General features: G+C 36.2%; 1 protein-coding gene across 11 annotated transcripts in view; it reads left to right on the top strand.

The window, feature by feature from the left end:
* The window catches only part of CHD9 (chromodomain helicase DNA binding protein 9), a 244279-nt gene that overhangs the window by 159738 nt on the left and 69098 nt on the right, over positions 1–15443 (top strand). For 10 of the 11 annotated variants that reach the window (XM_047793120.1, XM_047793118.1, XM_047793117.1 and 7 more), the window contains 8 exons: positions 913–1059; positions 2406–2474; positions 2558–2613; positions 3870–3987; positions 6537–6623; positions 6847–6984; positions 11332–11453; positions 15196–15439. In XM_047793120.1, the coding sequence (XP_047649076.1) occupies positions 913–1059; positions 2406–2474; positions 2558–2613; positions 3870–3987; positions 6537–6623; positions 6847–6984; positions 11332–11453; positions 15196–15439 (981 nt within the window). Of the gene's footprint in view, positions 1–912; positions 1060–1080; positions 1254–2405; positions 2475–2557; positions 2614–3869; positions 3988–6536; positions 6624–6846; positions 6985–11331; positions 11454–15195; positions 15440–15443 lie in introns of those variants that run through there. The other variant, XM_047793127.1, reaches the window with a different exon arrangement.

Raw genomic sequence — 15443 nt, 5'->3', positions numbered from 1 at the left:
ATTCTGTTGGTTGCATATTGTGGGAATGTCATGGGAGTTACTTAATACACAGAAGAATAGTAAAAGGAAGAAGAATGTGGAGCAGTAGAGCAACAGTTGGCTGAGATGCCTCTGTACATGAGATTTTAGGGAGGTGAGCAAAAGCAAATAGACGTCCTTGGGGATTTTCAAGCCATTATGAGATTCGTTTTTATAGTGGGAACATCAAATATTAGATGTTTAGGGAGGTAAGTAAAGCCATGTACATTTGATACCTGATTTTACATTACTTAGAGTATTTTAAAATTATGTTACTACACATAATCCTTTTTTAAAAGCTCACTTGTTTTATGATAGTGGTGGTCTTTATTTTTAAGGGAAGGTAGTAAAACACTGCTTCCTCCTCCATTCTCATTTAATTATTTGGTAGATTTAGGACCTTGTTATTTTGTGTATCTCCCTTGAAACATTTTATATTACTTTGGATTTTTTTTCTGTTTTTCAACACAAGTTCATTTTATGTCAAATATTTTTTAATTTGTGCTTTGAGTTTTACATCCCTGAATAATTATTTACCAATATTCATCCAATGTACTTTTTAGGTTTGGGGCAAAAACTTTTAAAGTATTAATAATTTAAAATGTGTTTCCCAAGCTATGAAATAGTTAAATAAAAAGAAATCTTTTTATTCTTAACAGTTTCTCAGGAAAAGTAGTAAAGGTATTATTAATAATTGTTATTTGAAACTTTAGGAAGTAACAACTAAAGTTTGTAAACCTTTGGCAAAGGGTAAATTTGTAGTCCTTTAGTTAAAAGGAAGAATGAGAAAAGATGTCTATTGAATACACTTCTGAAAAGTTACAGAATTGCCACACTTTAAGTATTTATTTTTCCTTTAAATCATATAAATATGATCCTTATGGTTCATTACAGAAAAGAAGATCAAATCGACAAATTAAACGAAAAAAATATGCAGAAGATACGGAAGGGAAACAGTCAGAAGAAGATGTTAAAGGCTCTATGAAAATCAAAAAGAATTCAGCTCCTTTACCTGGTGAACAGCCTTTGCAATTATTTGTGGTAAGACAGATTTTATTTTATTTTTTGTCTTTTTAGGGTGGCAGCCACGACACATGGAAATTCCCAGACTAAAGGTCAAATCAGAGCTGTAGCTGCCGACCCACACCACAGCCATAGCCATGGCGAGGCCAAATGTAAGCCACGTTTGCGACTGCACCACAGCTCACAACACCACCAGATCCTTCACCCACCGGGTAAGGCCTGGGATCAAACCCACATCTTCATGGATACTAGTCAAGTTTGTTAGCACTGAGCCACAAGGGAAACTCCATAAGACAGATTTTAAACCATTCATAAAATGTTTCAACCAATGTCAATTCTTTAAAATATTTTCATCTTCCTTTCCTTCTAAGACCTGCTCCAACTTTTTTCCTGGATTCCATATTATAGTTAATAGAACCATTAGTTATTCAGATCAGAAACCTAGGGATTTGTTCTCTCGCTCCTCTTTTTTTTTTTTTTTTTTTCTTTTTGGCCATGCCTGTGGCATGAGGGAGTTCCCTAGGCCAGCGAATGAACCCAAACCACATCATTGACAATGCTGGATCCTTAACCCACTGTGCTACCAGGAAACAACTTGTTTCCTTTTTTTTTTTTTTTTAGTCTTTGCTTCTTCATTCAATTTTTTACCACATTTTCACCTCCTAGATAGATATGTTCCTGAAACCCATCCAAAATCTATCTTATTTCTAAATTAGTAGCCTAATCACTTTTTTCTAATGAAAACTCCTGCAGTGGTGTCCTGAGTCTTAGAAAATAAGGATATCTTTTTAGTACTTTGTATTTTCTGGCCTTATGTCCTTCCACTTCTCTCCAAACCCTCAATCCTCTAGTTTCATGAACATAGTTGCCTAAGTGGCATGTTTTGACACATTTGTGTCTTTGCATATGTATTTTCCTCTTTGTACAATTCTGTTAGTCTTCCATATCTGGATTGTAAACTAGCCACTCATCTCCTAGCTGAGTGATCCGACACTTTGAACAAATACTCCTCTATGCCTGAACTTACTGATCTGCAAAATGGAAATGATATTAGTACCTCCTTTACAGCGTAGTTGCAAGGATTAAATTAGTTAAAATATATGTAAAGTCTTTAGAATAATGCCTGACAAATTAAAAAGCACAATATATTTACTATGTTGATGCTGCCAGTGATGACAAGGACAGTAACAATAGTTTGTTTTTTGTTTTTTTTTCTTTTCATTTTTGTGTTCCTAACATTTAACCTGGTCCCTGGCACATGGGTTTAAATAAATGTTAAATTTTCGTGTATTCATAAACATACTAAGTGGCAACTAAAAGAGTTTTCAGAATGTGTTGTCATATTTTTTTCCTCCTTCACATAGGAGAATCCAAGTGAGGAAGATGCTGCAATTGTGGACAAAATACTATCTTCTAGAATTATAAAAAAGGAAGTAAGTAATGATACATTACACCTGATACCTTATCTGCAGTGTCCTGATTATAAAAGTCATAATTATTGAACTCATTTTCTTAGGTATCGCCTGGAGTGATGATTGATACAGAAGAATTTTTTGTAAAATACAAGAATTAGTAAGTATTTGAGTTAGAAGAATAATAGATATAATTTAAATATTCATTAACCTGTTTAAACATATTAAGTTACATTATGGTTTTTATTTTACCTGCATTTTAAAATATTTTATTACTTATTTATTTTTATTTCTTTTTTTTGTCTTTTGTCTTTTTTTGCTGTTGTTGTTGTTGCTATTTCTTGGGCCGCTCCCACGGCATATGGAGGTTCCCAGGCTAGGGGTTGAATCGGAGCTGTAGCCACCGGCCTACGCCAGAGCCACAGCAACACGGAATCCGAGCCGCGTCTGCAACCTACACCACAGCTCACGGCAACACCGGATCGTTAACCCACTGAGCAAGGGCAGGGACCGAACCCGCAACCTCATGGTTCCTAGTCGGATTCGTTAACCACTGCGCCACGACGGGAACTCCCATTTTATTTTATTTTTTTGATTTTTTTTTTTTTAGGGCCACACCTGTGGCATATGGAGGGTCCCAGGCTGGGGGTCTAATTGGAGGTAGAGCTGCTGGCCTATGCCACAGCCACAGCAACGCCAGATCCGAGACCTGTCTCCAACCTACACCATGAATCACGGCAATGCCAGATCCCTAACCCACTGAGCAAGGCCAGGGAGCGAACCTGCAACCTCATGGTTCCTAGTCAGATTCGTTTCTGTTGAGCCACAGTGATGGGAACTCCTTTTTTATTATTTATTATTTCATGAACTTTAAAGTCATTAAAAAACAAAGATGGTTTGAAAATCTTGCATGTTTAACTTGAATGTTTTCCCCCCAGGAAACATTAATTATTAACATTAAAATGCAGGAATATTTATAAATTATGCTTTTACAAAGATACACGTTTATTGTATTTATATTGTAGAACTTTTCGGATTTTATTCAATTTTTCTTACACTTAGGTGAAAGTGTTTTAAATAAAATTACATTGGTTTCAGAACAGGTTAGCTTTCTCATCATGAAAAAACTATTACAATGAAGAAATAAATGATAAGTCACATCTTGTTCCTCTTGTGATTCAGTTTACCATTTTTCTGTATGGCAAATTGCAGACCTTTCCACTACAATCCTCTTAGTGTATAGTGATCACAATAGCTTTATTTTAGAGATTATCTGGAGTGTCTTGACATTAAATGAAATGATGAACTACCTATTTGTAAAGTTGAAGATAATATTTTGTTTTAGATGCTCTGATTAAAAATCTAAAACTTTGTTTTGTATGTCATCTTAATATATTGCTTTTATAAAAATTTTAGCTCCTATCTTCACTGTGAGTGGGCAACAGAGCAGCAGCTTCTGAAAGATAAAAGGATCCAGCAGAAAATCAAACGATTCAAATTGAGACAAGCACAAAGAGCACATTTTTTTGCAGACGTAAGAAAGAAAAAAAGACTGTTATGTGTTGAACTCTGAACACATGTAGTATTATGTATCAAAAATTTAAGTATTCATTTTAATTCTTAGGCTTCTACTTTTGATAATTGTATACAAAATCTGTCTGTATGTTTTTTCTTCCCCCCAATTTAGCTTGGAAAATAGCTAAAGCAGTAATACTAGTAGTGCAGAATGGTAGATGACTCTTGTATTTTTAAATTAGCATGTATTTCAGTACTTTTTAGAGTTGAATTTGAGTGTGTTAATATCTTAAAATGTTTTATGAGCAAAAAAGTTATTCAAGTAACGGAAATAGTAATGTATGTATTATGTTCATCCTGATATGATTCACTGAGAAAGATAACGTGCACACACACACCTGCATGGAGTTATTCTGGTCCAGAATCCAATCCTGTAGCACATAATGCATTTAGTTGTCCTGTCTCCTTTAATCAACATTTCTTTTTTTTCATTTCTTGGACATTTTTCAAAGAGTTTAGGTGGTTTATTTTTGTAGCATGTCCCTCAATGTGGGGTTAAATCTGACGTTTCTTCAGTTTCACGGTATGCATTTTTTTAAAAGAACACCTCAGAAATGCTGTGGTATCTTTCTCAGTGAATCATATCAGGATGTACATAATACCTATTTGTCCCATTATTGGTAGTATTAACTTTAATCTCTAGGTTATGGGTATCAGGCAGATTTATTTCCCACCATGAAGCTACTATTATTTCTTTCAAAACTTTGGCAATTGTAATGACCTATTAGTTTATGGATGCTGGGAGGTCCGCAAAAATTTCTCATTTCTTCACTCTGATGTAAAAGTTTCTAATGAGCTGAAGATTTTAGAAGTACTTAACTAATAATGTTTTAATTTTTCATGAAGATTAATTTTTCTCTTATGACTCAGGAACAACATAAATTGGAACTGTGCAGATTTTCTTAAGAGTACCTTATTACGAGTCCAGTGTTGGCAGTGCTCTTTGTTACCAAGTGTGTCCTGTATGTGGGGATGGTAATATAGCTCAGGAAAGGTTTGAGATAGTGAGGAGAACTAAAGGCAGAGCCATGGAGTACTACAACATTTGGAGATTAAACAGAGGAGAGAGGCATCAGAGAGCTGAGATGGGCTTTTGGAAGCAGACAGGAGAAGAAAAGAAGACAGACAAGAAGCAACCTATTCAGAAGAGAGAAAAATAAGTATAAAAACATGAAGGCGTAGGGGAATTTCTTGGTGGTCTTAGTGATTAGGATTCAGCACTTGCACCACTGCAGCCCAGGTTTGATCCCTGGTCTAGGAACTGAGATTCCACTTCAAGCTGCTGTATGCCATGGCCAAAAAATTTAAAAAGTTAAAAATTAGAAAACAAACATGAAGGTGTGACAGAACATGGAGTTTGAAAAGCATTTGTTTTTGTACTTCTGGAGCATGAAATCCAGGGTACAGCTGTGTCAAGCAATAGGAGATGAGGCTGGAGGAAAAGGTATGAGCCTGTTAATTCCACAAAAAGTAATGTGGACTTGAATAGAGTCAGTGACTGGTTAGGAAGGTATTTGTAAAGGTCCAAAAAGAAGTGATGAGGCAGTGGGAATCAGGAGGGAGGAACCAGTTTGTTACAGATAAAAATAGAATCTGTATGAATTGATGACTTAAGAGCTATGGGGGATACAAAAGAGGAATCTAAGATGACTTCTCCATTTCTGACTTGTGTAACTGGGAGTAGGGCATGGAGGTGCTGCCGTTACCATTAATCCAATTAGAAACTGTAGGAAGAAGTATAGGTTGAAGGGTAAATGAGTCCAGTAGAGCCTGAGGTAGCTCTGAGAGTTTGCATTTAGTTAAGTAAGTAGGTCTTAAGCACAAGAACCATCAGCAGATAAAGTGCGTTCTGTACAAGTAAGAGAGGAGCCTATAGGTTTGGTGATTGGTCTTCAACCCTTAGACCTGAGGATGGTGGTGAAAGAAAGGTACAGAGGCTCCCTTTAGGAAATTTTTAAGGAACAGGTCTTTTTTTTTTTTTTTTTTTTTTTCCTTTTAGGGCCACACCTGTGGTATATGGAGTTTCCTAGACTTGGGTCAAATGGCAGCTGTAGCTGCCAGCCTACGCCACAGTCACAGTAACACAGCATCCAAGCCACATTTGCAACTTGAATACTACAGCTCATGGCAACCCCAGATCCTTAACCCACTGAGCGAGGCCAGGGATTGAACTTGCATCCTCTTGGATACTAGTCAGATTCGTTTCTGCTGAGCCATGACGGGAAATCCAAGAGCTATCTTCTAGAGTAACTTACTTGTCTAGAGTACCGTATGGTTTTGGTATTTCTTAGTTAATTTTATTATATGTAATTTGGTGATTCATAATATACACAAATATCCTACATACCTTTTGGAGATTAAAATGGAAGTACTCCATTTCTTGGAAAATTAATTAAAATTAGGCTTACATTTTTGTTCTGTAGTAAATAGCTAGGAAGTTTATCTTAATTTCACTTTCATCTTTCCACTTCGTTGTCAAGTATCAATTAAATGACTTTTTAATTTTAGATGGAAGAAGAACCATTTAACCCTGACTACGTTGAAGTAGACAGAGTGTTAGAAGTCTCTTTTTGTGAAGACAAAGATACTGGTGAGGTAAATATTTGGTAGAAATACTTAAGTAACTCAAAAAAACCCTCAAACCTTCCAAATAAAATAATACTTTTTTAAAGCTAATGGCCTAAAAACACTAAAAAAAAGTTTCACAAGTTTTTATTGTTGTAGGTTAATATATTTAAACTATTTCTGGGGATTCTCAATGGAAACTCTTTCTTACTGTTCTTTTACAAAGTGGTAAAATGAAAAAAATTTTTTACAGCCTGTTATTTACTACTTAGTAAAGTGGTGCTCATTACCATATGAAGATAGTACTTGGGAACTAAAAGAAGATGTAGATCTTGCAAAAATAGAAGAGTTTGAACAATTGCAAGCTTTGCGGCCTGACACAAGACATTTGGTAAGAACATGTCTTCACATCATAAAATCTTAACACTTTCTTATTCCACAGGTTTAACGTAATTTTTGACTTTTTATTCTTTCGTATGCAATTAATACTGTATTTTTAAAACTACTACATAGTATCATATAAGTGTTAATGTAATTATTCCTCCATTAGTGGAAACTCCAGTTTCTTGCTATTATAAACAATGCTACATTGAACATTGAGTCCTTCTACAAATTTCTGTAAGATAAATCAGAACTATAATTATTTGGTCAGAACATATGTGCATTTAAAATTTCAGTAAGTATTTCCTTCAAAATTTCCCTTCAGAAAAGTTGCAAATACTTCTAACTCAAGTAGTTTCCCACTGCTTTTTCTCTCCTGTCATTTATAAAAATGTCAAGAATGTGTTTCAGTTCTAAACAGTTGTTAATTCTTTATCAAAGAAGAATCCTTATACCCACTTTTCCCTTGTATTCTGTATTTCTTCATAACTAAATATTCTTCTATTTATTTTTATTTATTTATTTTATTATTATTATTATTTTTTTAGGGCCGCCCCTGAGGCATATGGGAGTTCCCAGGCTACGGGTTGAATCGAAGCTATAGCTGCTGGCCTACACCACAGCCACAGCAACACGGGATCCAGGCCATGTCTGCGACCTACACCACAGCTCACAGCAGCACTGGATCCTTAACCCACTGAGCAAGACCAGGGATCCAGCCTGTAATCTCATGGATACTAGTCGAATTTTTACCATTGAGCCACGATGTGAACTCCTATTTATTTTTAGAAAAGCCTTTTTTATATAGAATACTGTTAAAGGCATACATAAACTAAGTACACTGATTTCTTATTTATGTATCTGTCTCTTCCCTACATAGGAAAAAAAAAACAAAAAACAAAACCCTTGAGTCAGTTACTGATTTTTCTAGTAAGAAGACTAGATTTCTAGGTTATGGCAAGATATGACATTTTAATAGTTATGTTAATTTTTACTTGCATTTCTTTCAAGCACAGGATTGTCTTGTGAATCAAGTTTTGGAGCCAACCAAAAGAAATTCACATCAAGTTTTGTTAAATATTTTGGCCAGTTTTCTTTCAAATATAATTTGGTCATAGAAATTTCTTACTTCGCTAAAGAGGGAGTTCATACATGAAAAGTCAGTAACAGATATCCCTTTTCAATTAGCACCAGTGTAAGGAGGGCTGCCATTAAAAATGTGGAGACGTGATGTAAGAAAACGAAATTAGTTCATTGTTGCGCGGAAGAGATCATACTGTTAGAGAAACTCGGCCTCTGTACTGGTGCTGAATAGAGACTTGGAGAGAGTTTTGGGTGGAGGAGAATAAAAAAAATAGCTTTTATTGCTTTGCCAGACAAAGGAGACCACAGCAAGCTGATACCTTAAAGACTGTGCCCTTCCTTTGGGAAGAATTGCAGGGAGTTATATAGTCTAAAAGAGCAAAAATAGTGCTTCAGATAAGAATCAGGTTTGCGGCAGACATGCACTTTTCTTTCTTTGGGAGAATCTTAGTCGTTGAACCTGGCGTCAGGAGATCGAGGCATGATCCTGGTAATGGTCTTCTGGGTTATTGCCTAGAATAACAGTACTAATGAAAGGGGCATATTGATTAGAGATGAGAACAAACTAGGAAAGCTCCTGAAAAACATCATATGCTAATGATCTTTAACCCACAGGCAATTGTGCTCCGGGTGCCTAATCTTTAGCTTTCGGGTGATTGTGTGTTTAGGGTGCAGTCTAACAAGGGAGAAGCACAAGGAAGGGCTCCAAGCTGTTCATTTTAAATTTCGTATCTAAAAGAAGTCTAAGGAATATAACTTTTCTCCTAGTTATATAAGATGCTTATATTATTATGTGTAACCCTTGAGAGGGAACCAGGATCCCGCCCCGAGGCTGTACGGTTGTTGCTTGACTGTTCCTCCCTGGTCTCTGCATCCCCTTCCTTCTCTAATCAGCAGCTGTCTGAACCTGCCCCTTGAAACTCAGGGAAGGTCATGGAGGCTGAATGAGGCCCATTTCCTAAAAATAAGAAATGGGGAACACAGAAAGGCTTTTGTGCTCAGGAGTCCCACAGGGCCCTGCTCAGTATTGTTTTTTGTCATCAGTTTTTTTTTCTGGTTGTCTTTTTATTTTCTGGTCTCTTTAATTTATCTCCCAGTAATACCCATAGCCTATTACCAAGAGAATAGCAGCTCACCTCCATTCCTTTTGACTTCAGAGTGCCTTTCCTTGAACCAGGAAACAAAAATGTTAATTCACTAATTTAGGGAGGAGGAGTCCAAGGAATATCATGAAAAGGAAAGATTTTCGTTTGAGGGTGGGGACCATGCTTCAGTGGTAACCTAATCTTTAGCCTCACTCATTAAGTGAGCTTTTGCTTTAGATCAGTGTTTCTGTCAGAGATGCTTGACTGAGAATCACTCAGTCGCTTTAGGAACTTTTCAAAATTAGAGATGCCTGATCTCTATGCCTGGCTCCAGAACCAGAATATCTGAGAGTGGATCCCAGGCTTATGTGTTTTTGTTTTTTTAATTTAATTTAATTTAATTTTTTTTTTTTTTTTGCTTTCTATGGCCGAACCTGTGGCATATGGAAGTTCCCAGGGTAAGGGTCAGTTCAGAGCTGGAGCTGCCAGCGTATGCTGCAGCCACAGCAACACAGGATCCGAGCTGCATCTGTGACCTACACCACAGCTCACCACAATACCAGACCCCCAACCACGGAAGCAGACCAGGAATTGAACCCACATCCTCATGGATACTAGTCAGATTTGTTTCTGCTACACCATGATGGGAACTCCCAGGCTTATGGGTTTTTAAAAAGGCTATTTTGATGCACATGACTGGGAAGAGCCATTGCCCTAGATATATAATGTAGTCCTTAGTAAAGGGGTTCAGCCAATAGAATTAACCCCCTCAGTTAATGTAAAATCAATTTGACAACAATGCTAGCTTATCAAAGTCAAATAGTGTAGGAGATAAGTTTTTTTTTTTTTTTTTTTTAGAGATTCTGGAAATGAAGTTTCTTCTGGGCTTAATGGCCTAAACTAAGGAAATGTTAATAGTGATTGGATTGCTGAAAAGAAAATCATGGAGAATATTATTTAATGTGGATTATTATAAGTAGTAATTACAGAAATATTATGGGTTTTTTTCCTTTTGTGTTTTTAGGTCTGTACCCAAGGCATATGGAAGTTCCCAGGCTAAGGGTCAAATCAGAGCTGTAGCTGCCGGCCTACACCACAGCCACAGCAATGCCAGATCCAAGTTGCATCTGCGACCTACACTGCAGCTCATGGCAATGCTGGATCCTTAACCCACTGAGCAGAGTCAGGGATCAAACCCAAATCCTCATGAATACTAGACAGGCTCAATACTGCTGAGCCACAATGGGAACTCAAAATATCTCATATTTGGATGCTATTATAAGATAGTATTTCTAAATTTTGTTTTTAATTGTTTCTACAAGATAGAATACAATTTTCTGTATATTGATCTTCTATCATGCAGCATTGATAAAATCATTTCTTAGTTTATCTTTTTTCTATATTCCATAGGATTTTCCATGTAGACAAATCATGACTTCTATGAGTTAGGAAAGTTTTCCTTCTTCCTTTCCAATTTTTATGACTTTATTTCTCTTTCTTGCTTGCTTCTGTTAGAACCTGCAGTACATGCTGAATAGAAGTGATGACAGTAGACATCCTTGTCTTTTTCCAATCTTAGGGAGGAAGAATTCTTTTTTTAACCATAAAATATGTTAGCTTTGACTTTTTCATAGATGCACCTTATCGTCAAGTTAAGAAAGTTTCCCTCTATTCAAAATTTAATGAGAGTGTTTATTAGGAATAGATCTTGAATTTTTCAAATCCTTTTTCTGTATCTATTTAAATTATCATATTTTTGTTTTTTAGTCTTTTGATCAAATTGATTAATTTTCATATTTAATGTACTTTCCATACTTGGGAAAAACCTCATTTGGTCATGCTTTATTACCCTTTTTATATATTGTTGGATTACATTTTCTAAAATTTTGTTATGAGTTTTTCATCTCTGTTGATGAGGAATATTGGTGTGTAGTTTTCTTGTAATGTCTTTGTCTGATTTTGGAATCAGGATTTCATAGAATGAGTTGGGATATATGCTTTCCTCTTCAGTTTTCTGGAAGTTTGTGTAGAACTTATTTGGTTTTAAAATGTTCATAAATTTTATCATAATACCATATAATGTCATTCTTCTATGATTATTTTTAAAGCAATGCTTTTACCTTGTAGGAGGTGTACGAAAGATAAAAAAAATCTGAAATAAATCATTCATTCTTTGTTTTTCCACAAAGGATCGTCCTCCTTCTAATATTTGGAAAAAAATAGATCAATCCAGGGATTATAAAAATGGCAATCAACTCAGGGAATATCAACTGGAAGGACTCAACTGGCTCTTGTTCAATTGGTACAATAGGTATGTAGTATATATTAAAAGAAAAAAATTTAGTGTTTTTTTAATGTTCCAAAATATATTACATATAATTGGTACTGCTGTTGCTACATTATCATTGTCATGGAATCTTTATTAAAAGTGAAATTTTGGTTACGATGTAAAGTGTAATTTAGAATTTTGATTACAATTGCTTTCTTTATTTAATTTATTTTTAGGGCTGCACGTGTGCGCGGCATATGGAAGTTCCCAGGCCAGGGGTCGAATCAGAGCTACAGCTGCAGGCTCATGCCACAGCCATGGCAATGCCAGATCCGAGCCACATCTGAGACCTACACCTCAGCTCACGGCAGTGCCGGATCCTCAACCCACTGAGTGAGGCCAGAGATCAAACTCACAGTCCTCACAGACACTATTTGGGTTTGTTGCCACTGAACCACAGTAGGAACTGTTGCTTCCTTTAAATATATACCAGTCAGAATAGAAGAAAGTTGATTAATGAGATTGGAAATACCTTTCTTAACATCATCAAACATCAGCTATGTTACAGACTATTTTTCAACTTACAGTACTGTCTGCTAATACTTGAATCTAATTAGTAAGGTATGAGCAATTAAATCTATTAGGAGTTAAGTAGATGGACCCTTAACCCACTGGAGGACAGGGGGTTAAGGGTCTAGAGTTGTCACAGCTGTGGTGTGGGTTCCACCCTTTGTCAGGGAACTTCCACATGCAGTGGGCATGGTAAAAAATAAAGAATTAGATAGGTCTGTAATGTTAAGTCTTCAAGGCACAGATTGTCAGCAGTTGATAAGGAATAAAATATAACCTAGTAATGAATTACCCATTTTTATTATTAAATTTCCAAGTTGTTCAGAGTGCTTTTCGGAATATTATACTTTTTTTCATGAGATAGGAAATTAATTGCAAAAGAAGTAAAAAGTGCTATCTTGATTGAGAAAAAAGTCTAAGACTGTATATAAAAGAGCAAATGAAGACACTATTATTGGTACTAATAGCAAAATTTTATGACAGTCATTTTCCTGTGTTTTTACGTCTTCTGAATTGTTACACTTAGTAATAGTGAGTCATGAGACTCAGTCAGATGGAGTTATGGGAACCTGTTATCCCATACAGTGCTCTTTCCCCTGGTTTATATTTTCTAAATGTTAATCATTTTCCCAAGAGAATTTTCCTAGGAAAATAGTTAACAAAATTTTATTTTGTCTTCTCTTATTAGTACCCTCTCCCGTTGCTTGTTTTAAACTTATACCGCTTTCCTCAAGCACTTTATCACAACCCTACCCACTTCACTCTCATATATAGAGTCATATATAGACTGCTTCATTGGGAAGCCAAGGGCCAATAGGTGAATTCATTCAGATTCTGGCCTGCCTTCACACCCAAGCCTCCAAATGTATCTTAGCCATTCTTCCCTCTGTCCTTGTATCAGATGTTGTGTGGTCCCTCCCCAGGACCAAGAATAATGCTGTCACCTCAGTTCTTGACAGGCATCTCATCTGGTCTTTTCAGAACCTCAGTGCAATCAGTTATCATCCTTCTGTTATATCTTCAAATTGTCTCTTAAGACTGGTACCATCCCTTCAGTCTATGAACAAATTTGGGTTTAACCTATCGATAATAATAAAGAAAAAGATAAACCTTTTCTTAGCTCTGTTTTTCCTTCTAGCTACCTTGACCCCTCTTTGTAACTTTCTAGACAAATGTTTAGGAAGAGTAGGCTTCATGAACTCTTCCCATTTTCTCATCTCTAGTTCTCTTTAATTTTGTGTTTGGATTTTGATTCTGTATCATCTTGGAAGCTTTCCAATCCACAAGATACTTTTCGGCCCTGATTTGCTGTCTCTGCCGCATGGTATAGTAGTTGCTACTTCTTCCTTCTTTAAAATTTTCCCCCATTCTGATCCCCAGCAGCTTCCACAGTGTGCCTCTCCCAGCTCTCCAGTACCTCTGTAAACTCATTTCAGTAGTCTTTCTGGTTCTTCTTCCTCTGCTTACCTTTTAGTGTTCTTTTTGTTTGTTTTCCCCAAAGTTCTGTTTTTCCCTTTCTTCTCACATTACGTGTTTGTTCTCCTGATGCCAAACTTATACCACTCCCACCATGTCTTCATTTACCATTAACATCCTTAACTAAGGCCTTGAGTTTCAAGCCCATGTTTGATTGCTTCTTGCTACCTCAATGTCTTATCGCAATGATTCTTTAAACATAGCAAATTCAAAATTAACTTTACCATTTCCTGTTTCCTCTATACAAAACTTAATTCTTCTTGCATATTTTACATGTTGGTTAAGAGTTCCTGTTGTGGCTCAGCGGTTAACGAACCCGACTATTATCTATGAGAATGCGAGTTCCAACTCTGGCCTTGCTCAGTGTATTAGGGATCTGGCATTGCTGAGAGCTATGGAGTAGGTCACAGATTCGGCTCCGATCCAGCGTTGCTGTGGCTGTGGCGTAGGCTGGCAGTTACAGCTTCCATTTGACCCCTAGCCTGGGAACTTCCATATGCCACAGGTGCGGCCCTAAAAAGCAAGAAAAAAAAAAAAAAGATTAACATGACTTATTTATTCACTCAGACTGCAATCTGTCATCTTGTACTGCATATATCTATTTGGTCCCCAAGTCCAGAATCATTCAACTAACTTTGAAATTACTTTTCTCTTTTTGATCCTCCTACCTTGGTCTGAATATCCACCTGTTCTTTCCTGCATTGTTGCAGTACTTTCCCAATTACTGTCCCAAGTTCAAGTGACCTCACCCTCTCATAGTCACAGTAGCACCAGAGTAAACTTCAAGTACAAACCTAATCTCATCAGGTTTCTTTAAAAATGTTCAGTGCCTCCCATTGCATAATGGAATAATGTCTAACTTTTAATTATGACACTTGCCTGTCTTACTAATATGCCTTCTCTTTATCATTCCCTCAAAACCATATTAAACAACTTATGCCCTACCAATTGGTTGTCTTCTTTATACTGCTGTTCCTTTGCTCTGCCCTCTGGCAAAATCATACTCATTACTGACCTCCTCTCTGAAGGCAGTCTTTTCTCATCTCTTCTGACCAGAGTTAGATGCTTACTCCTCTAAACTTCCATAATAAATTTAATACTGATGATTCTTAACTAGCCATGTGTCATAATCATCTGTGGAGATTATTGTAAAAATGACAGTTGCTTTTATCCTACTCCTTGTAAGTTGAATCAGAAGGTAAAGGGGAATGCCGTGGGTATTTGTTCCCGTGCATATCCACAGTTGAAAACCGCTTCTTTATTTGTGCTTCTGTGAAAGCACATTGCCTGACTTTTTATTTATTTGTATAACTGCTTTTCTAATAGTCACAAGCCCCTGGAAGGCAGAGAACATATTCTATTTCTTTTGTATCCCGTCTTCTCATACTGTCCCTAAGAGATAGAAGGCATTTAATGAATGCTTCGTGAATAAATAATATATTTAATTTGCTTTGCTCTTGCCATTTCGTTCTTTTAAAAAGTTAGATAATCTAACAGGTGGTGCCTTTATTTTGGAGCTATTAAAAAAAAACTCAATTTTTCCCTTTGCAGTTTTATAATAAAATTAAAATCTTTAGCCAAATCTGCACTTCAGCAGCTTTTATGTTTCTATAAATATTTCTAAAAATATAAGTATTTTTACTTGACCTCTGATTATTTTTGTATATTTATCTTTTAAACTGTTGTAGTATACAGAAAAACCCAAAATATACATGGATAATATATTTGTGTATTTCAGACGAAACTGCATTTTAGCAGATGAAATGGGTCTTGGGAAAACCATTCAGTCAATTACATTCCTCTACGAAATCCTTCTGACTGGTATAAGAGGACCTTTCCTGATTATTGCTCCACTTTCTACTATTGCAAACTGGGAGAGAGAATTTCGTACGTGGACTGATATTAATGTTGTGGTTTATCATGGGAGCCTGATTAGCAGACAGATGATACAGCAATATGAGATGTACTTCAGGGACTCACAGGTGT

This window comes from Phacochoerus africanus, chromosome 8 (assembly GCF_016906955.1).
Source record: "Phacochoerus africanus isolate WHEZ1 chromosome 8, ROS_Pafr_v1, whole genome shotgun sequence".
Lineage (NCBI taxonomy): Eukaryota > Metazoa > Chordata > Mammalia > Artiodactyla > Suidae > Phacochoerus > Phacochoerus africanus.
This window is presented reverse-complemented; position numbering and strand designations above follow the sequence as displayed.